The 7,317-nt window shown below is 48.2% G+C and overlaps 1 protein-coding gene across 1 annotated transcript in view; it reads right to left on the bottom strand.

Annotated features, from left to right (window-relative positions):
- Nucleotides 1–7,310, bottom strand: part of QTRTD1 (queuine tRNA-ribosyltransferase domain containing 1) — a gene marked incomplete at its 3' end in the record, with an annotated part of 11,628 nt that extends 4,318 nt beyond the window's left edge. The window contains exons 1-5 of the mRNA XM_010155657.1: nucleotides 7,285–7,310; nucleotides 6,614–6,669; nucleotides 4,435–4,511; nucleotides 1,692–1,901; nucleotides 783–982 (exon numbers count right to left, since the gene is read on the bottom strand). Of these exons, the coding sequence (XP_010153959.1) occupies nucleotides 783–982; nucleotides 1,692–1,901; nucleotides 4,435–4,509 (485 nt within the window). The remainder of the gene's footprint in view (nucleotides 1–782; nucleotides 983–1,691; nucleotides 1,902–4,434; nucleotides 4,512–6,613; nucleotides 6,670–7,284) is intronic.
- Nucleotides 7,311–7,317: the final 7 nt, after the last annotated feature.

Raw genomic sequence — 7,317 nt, 5'->3', positions numbered from 1 at the left:
GAGGTAGAACACAGCTGCAAAACAACTTCTCCACACAGAATGGCAAAGGTGATAGAGGAAAGCAGAGCTGCCCGAAATTCATTTGAGGCACTTACAAGGCCCCCTAGGGCTAACCAGCTTTCTTCCAACGAAGAGGTCAGAAACATTTGTCTTAACCAGACGAGCAAACATTTGATAGATGAGGCAGACGCACTGGTAGCCACTAAGGTTAGCTGAGCAGATTGGGCTCTAATGCTCCCAGGGGATCTTTCTCAGTAGCTCAACCAGACAGGATGGCAACAACACAGCTAGCCTTCTAATTGTCAGGAAAATTCAAACCCCAGGCACTGCTAAGCATGAACAAGCTGCAACACCAGACACATGCTTTCACAACGAGTTTTCTTCTGAACATCACTAGGTCAGAGCAACGCTCAGCTAGCAGAGGGCAGCACAGCTGCTGAAAGACCGCGGGGCCTGAGTCGCTCTCTGCAGGAAACGACAAAGAAAGCACCCATACACAAGCAGCAGCAGCAACCCCTGCAAAAGCCAGCAAGCTCAACCCAATGCTACAAGACCCCTCTGGTCGAGAGCCACTAGCAACTATGAGCACACATTTTCTGGAGGTCTTCAGCTGCTGTCAGTCACTGACAAGAGTCAAGAACGCTGTCACATGCAGCCTGGCACACACACTGCACCCTGTGCAATACAGCGATTATTTCCTGCAGCGACATGGCACAGCAGCCTGCAGACACTGCTCGTAATAGGACAGATGGACTTCTTGGGATGTTGCCCACACAACTTACCTTGGTTTATCCTCTGGCAGCTCTGCTGTGACAGCAGCTATCAGTTTCAACTTGGTCTCCTTGGCCATGGCACATCCCTGGAAGCCATCTAGCAGAAAGCCACCCACAGGTCGCTTAGCAGTCTCCCTGGCTGATCGGAGCCGCTCTTCCAAGACATCTCCACCTTCAATTGCCCCAAACATGACACTTCCTTGTAGTTCCTGGCCCGGGAGAAAGCTAACAGTGTTAGAGCGTGCTCTGCCAAAGACACTCGAGACACCTCGCAGCCCAGATGCCTGCTACTTAAGCCCTGCCTTCCCAGGAGCCTCACAGAGCCACAGCGTTTCATCCCGTGCAAGATAAGCCCGCAGACAACACTGCGAACCCAAGTACAAGGTAGAAATGGGACTAGGAGAGACAAGATTCTGCTCCCTACCTCGCTGAGAATTCTGGTGCCATTCTTCCCCCCTCCCTACAGAAGGAAATAACCACAGACCATCTCACAGACTATCTCTGTACGCAGCTTTTCACAGATGGCCCCTCAGCACTCTGCATCAGTGCAGAACACAATGCAGGGGCTGTTATCCCGGCTGTCAGGCACCAGATCTCACAGTAAACTGCCTTTCAGGGGACACCAGTGTCAGCTCCTGCCACCCACTTTCCTTTGTAGTACAGACTCAGATAACATCACACCAAAAGGGAGGGAAGTTTTAAACCTGCTGGAGGAAATAAAGAATAGCCCTGGCAAATTCTAGCAAGGCCTCCCACACCTGGAACTGAGGGGACTTAGAGCACAATCATGGGTTGTTTTAATCCAAATGAGCTGATCTCGGTCTGCCCACGTATGTCACATCCTGGGACTGGCCCAGGATGCAGCACAGACCAAAAGGCAGCTGCAGTGCTACTGCCTCGATATTTCTGGGACCTTACCGGTGACTTCTCCAGCAGCTGAAGGCATACATCCAGGAAGGAAAGCGACCTATCCACAGCCTTCTTGGTCCTTTTTCTACCAGCTTCCCCAGAAATGGTGTCTCCGTCAGAGAGGCACTGGAACCAGTCTGGCTGGATGGCCCGCTGTATGTCCATGAACTTCGAAGCTGTCATTTCCATGCGCCCTGAGTTTCCCCACAGGGACACCGTCTGCCAAGGAAGAACAGGGATGGACATGAGTTGCAAAGATTAACAGATCTTAAGGGTCAAAGGAGAGAAGGGATCAGTCTGGTGAAACACCAGATACTGGACTGATACTTCATAGATAAGATCTCGAGGAGCTTATCTCCAGGTTCAGATAATCAGCTGCTCTTGGCATAGTACGTGAAAGGAGATAAAGGACTGAATTGGCATTTCTGGGAGTCTTTGGTGAAACCATCACACACACACAACACAGTGACTTCTCAACGCGTTTGGAAGGTTCTGAGAGCAGCTGGCCTGTCACCATCCAAGGTGGTGGCAGAATTGGAAAGAAAATACAATTAAAAAGAAGTCAAGGTTTAATTCCCATCAGACTTACGTTGTCATCTCATGAAAAGCAGCAAAAGCTGTAATGGGAAATACAGCTCACTGATTTCCTGTACACAGTGCAAAACTACTTCCTCTTCTGAGCAGTGAATTCCTACCTCCCATGTGCATACAGGTGTACATATAAACCACACAGGCGATGGGAACAACACAAATGATTGTTAGGCAATTTAATCTTAGAATCCGATGTTATTTTAGGTCCTCAATCCAGCCACTTAAAAAGGGACTGAAACACCAAGCACAACAGCTTTCAAACTGAGCAACGTTAAGTACCCATCAGGGCCATACACAGCCTCCTCAGTCTCCTCACGCCTTCCGTTCTGCGCGCGCACACGGGCCCGCCTTCCATCATCACACCACGGTGCCCTCGGAAGGTTTTAAAGCAAGACAAAAGCACCTGCACAGAGAGGTCACGTCACCCGCACACCTCTGGGCCAGCAGATGTCACCATCCCGTTCACTACACGTTCGGATGCGCCAAGTGTTACAGCAGCCGCCGCAGCTACGCAGGCTGCCGTGCCTCATCCTGCTCTGCAGCACCCGTAGTTCACCTGCCAGCGCAGCCCGGCAGCTGCTTTCGCTGTATTATCGTTAGACTTGTGACACGGCTGCTCCAAAATTTTTAAAGGGGTATCAAGTATGTTAAGTTTAGGGCTTGAGCCCTTGAGAAATTAGTTTTCATCTGCAAGTCAAGTGTTTTTTTAAAAGAAGCAGCGTTTCTAGCAGTCAGAAACGGCTTATAGCTTGAAGCGTTACGGGGGACTTTTTGGGACTTGAGGATTTAAACGCATTCTCCAGCCTATGGCAGGCAGATTAAGCAGTGCAGTCCTCATGCATGCCAATTCACAAACTGAACTTGATCAGCTGACGCAAAAAAGTACGAGCAGAACAATATTTTTTGCCTGGTTTCCATAAAAAAAACCCAAGAAGGATTGTGCAAATACGCTGCATGCCTGTGGTCGGTCCATCCATCCATCCCTCCCTCCCTCCTGATTACTTTTGGGCTCATTTTTTCCCTACATTTGAGTAACAAAGAAAGAGACAGAAGTCTCCAAAATAATAACATTTTTGTAAATTTCCCGTTAAAAGAAAAAAAGGTGACTCCAAAGGAAGGAGATCCCAAATCAGCACCCGCAGAATAAGTGGAATGCAGCAGCTGGATGCTGTTCTGCAGGAGCACGTTGGCCTGTTAGTACCTGCTGCCTCCTACGCGAGAGCATCAAGGAACAGCTGCTGAAGGCAGGTGGAGGAATGTCAGAACTGTCTGAGCCAAAGGGCACAGGGTGTAATCCAGTCTAGTTACCCTCATTCTGCTCTCCAGAGGAAAAAAGCTGCTTTAATAAATAAAATAGCCATGGGGCTTAGAGAACTAAGCATTACTCCACGACTATTTAAATCCAGACTGCGCCAGGCTTTCTGGCACAGAATCCAGAGCTTTCTGTCCCTTTGCTTTCAAAAAGCTTTCAGAAGGATTTATCAGCACAGATCCAGCTGCAAAAGGCCTTGCAAGAAGGTGACAAAAATCTTCACCCAATCAGGCCTCGGGACTGACCACATCGGAGCAGCTGCCAGGAGCAGCCCCTTCAGGCCAAACCTGCGGCAGGCAGCAGGTAGCACGCGGATTGCACAGGGAAGGTGCGTGCCTGTGGGATGGAAGGGGACAACATCCGCAAGACTACAAAGTGCTGGAATGCTGAGCCACCTTCCTGCAGAAATACTGATTTCTTCCCCTTGGTGGGCCTGTCTGTAGCGGACTGTAAACACACAGGTCGGGTCTCCGCGTTACAGCTTATCGGTGGCATCACCGTGAGCCTGTATGGCACATCAGCCGTAGACTCACGTCTACATCTTTTCTTTTACCACGTATTAACCACAACGGCATGAGAGTCCAGAGCTCTCCTTTCTTTCCGAATTGCCACTTAACTGTCCAGGAACTGCTGAAGAAATGCACTGCCAAGTAAGAAAAGTCCAGCTTTATTTAGCTGGAGGTCTGAGCACATAAAGGACATCCTTCTTTGCGCAAAGATTTCTTTTTCTGTACAGCATAAAAACCATCTTCTGGCTGTCTGAGCACACCCACACAGATGAGGGGAGGGCAGGCAGCTTTCTTTTAGGAACTTTACGTGGATTCTTACAAGCCTTTACAGTCACTGTACCTTGTTAGTGTTGTAGCCAGACGGACAGGGAGCGACCGGGTCATGAAGGGAGCAGTACAGCACCATGTCTGGCATACCTGGGCACAGAGCGACAGACACAGTTAGACTTTCATGAACCAAACCAAAGTAGTTTGTAAACTTGCAAAAGGGAACAGGGTATTCTCCCAAAGACAAGAGCATCTGTTCTGACAAAAAAAACCCCGAAACCCCAACCTGTTCACATGATCTCTCAGCACCATAGGCAGCAGACTTTTTCCCCAGCTTTATTAGGGGCAGGGAGGAGAGCGCAGCGTCAGGACAAACCATCAGGTAACAACACCCTTTGGTTCTGCAACCTGCACAGCTCCTCTGAGATTTATTTATGTTTCTTCTTGATTAATACTCTTGCTACTGAAATTTGCCAGACCCAACAGCTGACCCACTTGACCACTCAACTGGAGACGTCTGACATTTGCCATCATCTCAACTGAACAACAGCCTCAGGCCTACAACTTGTAAGGAAGGACAACGTACAGGGAGAGAACAGATCGGCTACAGAAACGAGAAATTTATCATCCCGGCCAGATTGGAGGATCCAAATGCCACGCAGAAAGCTAGACGCTGTACCTCACTGACTACAGTTTTCTCGTCACAGACAGTCCGTGAAAACAGTGAAGCCTCCACGAAGTTTCAGATAAAAAGGGTTTTCAATTTTTCTTGAAGGAATAAGCTGTCCCAAGGCAGTCAAAGTTTACTGAAAGCTGGGTGCAAACTCCTTCGGAAATCCAAGCCATAACTTTGCTTATGTAATGAAATGCACGTCCAAAATGTTTAAGTGCTTTTTAAAAAAGAGCTTGGCCTGAGTATATAGGACAAAGATACTAACCCACTTTTTAAAAATATACAATTTACATTACTGTATACATTAATAACAGATGTGCCAGTGGCACATGCAAAACATTCATAAAAATACCTTAGTTTTATAATAGTATTAGCAGCTCCAAAGTTTTTTCTTGCAAAGTCCACCAAATTGCATACACAAAGAACTGTAAACACAGCGCACAGTACAGCTGTAAATACATTCCAGATGGAAATACAGGCTAGCAGACAGATATTCCCGTAAGATGCTAGCTCTGCACTCACCCTGCACTCAGGTTCCCTCACTGCATACTGCACGTGGTCAGTCCTTCACTGATCTCTTTTGACAGCCAGAGGAAAAACTCCGGGCAGTCACAAACACAGGAACTGCAGCTTTACTCATTCTTATCACCGAGGTGTTAAGATAAAGAACTCATTCGTGCTCCATGAACAGAGTACAGAGACTGACAAACATCACAAAGGCTTGCTGCAGTAGCTGAGGGCTATGGCAATGTTGACTGTTCTGTTTCTGACTATCTGTAAGCCGAATATATTCCTAAACTGACTATTTAACATGGAAAAATGGAAGGATAATACAGGGAGCAAGTACAGTCTGAGTGCTAAACTGACAGGAATGAAGAATAGGGGGAAAATAAGCTTTTCCACCTGCTTCTTTAGCTCCTCAAAGCTCCCCGCAAATCCAACACGGGTCTTGCCCCTAACGTCCTCTCGGAACAGGAATAGCTTGGAGGCAGAAGCATCCACCAGCTGAGACTGATTTGATGTGGGGTGCTTTACCTGTTTATTCTTCACACTGGATGAAGATTTCCTGTTGGGAATCTTCAGATAAAACCAACTGCTTTATGAGAATCAAAAAAGCAGCTTGAACAGAAAGATACTGTCAGGAAATGTATTTGAAAAGCTGTATGGGGAAGGAAGACCATTTTCATGACAATTTCTAATTCTCCTTATCAGAAAAAGTCAGAAATTGCAGTTGGCAAGATTCATTTGCAGCAGTGACTGGGGACTACAGTAAAACATCTCAGTTCTCATCTCAACTTCTGTGTTAAGCCCACCCTAGTCAGTGCTGAAGCCTCCAAGAAGGTTGAGTGCAGAAAAAAATAAATAAAGCAAACCCACATATATTTTTGTAGCCTGTCTGAATGACTTTTGGCTACATTACTGACCACATACTGCTCTCCCTTAGTGCCACTTTGAGTGAGAAAACGCCTGAATGCGGAAATCCTATGCCTACATCGTTCTGCTTACAGTACCACCTAAAAATGCAGCGGTGGGATCCATCTCCATTACGTCTCCAGACATACAAACACACACACTTTACCTATAAATTTTGCAGCTCCTTCTTTATATTCTTCCAGGACCTCATGAAGTTCTGCCCTGCAACCAGATAGAGAAACACATTAACTAAGCAAACAAACACCAAGAAAGATCACGGGTTGCATAACTAAGGCTTCCGTTTCCATATGTTCGCTTTGCGTGAACTCGGATTGGTTTACGCACTGATATTTCAGGCAGCGAAGCAAGGACTACGGAGCTCAAAAATCACAGCTCCCAAACCGCAGCACTCATAACTCTGCGGCAAAAGGGCAGAGCTTTTACCCACAGCGAGCAGTGACGTTCTGGGCGCATGATGCCACGCGGGGTCGGGTCACGACCACGCGTCACTCAATGACACAAGCTAGAGAGGGGAGACCTTCCAGCAGGCTTTAAGATGTTAGTATGTCAGCTGTCACCTCCCTAACTGGTCTTGAGAGTCGGCTGGGTCTAACGCTGGTTACTCTGCTGAGATGACGACTGCGAGGTTGCTAGGAGGAGTTTGGCCAAAACTCGCTCAAGAATTCCGTGGCCCTCTAGGCCCCTGAACGGCACTGGCTTCCTGAGCGGCGGCACCTCCCTTCGAGGGGGCAGCAACACAGGGAGGGCCGACTCCGGCCTTCCGGCCCGCTCCCCGGGAGGCTGCAAGCCCCAGCCCGGGCCGGGCGCCGTACTCACACGGTGGGCAGGGTGAGCTGGGCTACGGAGGGC

This window comes from Eurypyga helias, unplaced genomic scaffold (assembly GCF_000690775.1).
Source record: "Eurypyga helias isolate BGI_N326 unplaced genomic scaffold, ASM69077v1 scaffold48990, whole genome shotgun sequence".
Classification (NCBI taxonomy): domain Eukaryota; kingdom Metazoa; phylum Chordata; class Aves; order Eurypygiformes; family Eurypygidae; genus Eurypyga; species Eurypyga helias.
Note: the sequence above shows the minus strand (reverse complement) of the source record. Positions and strands in the feature narration are given on the sequence as shown.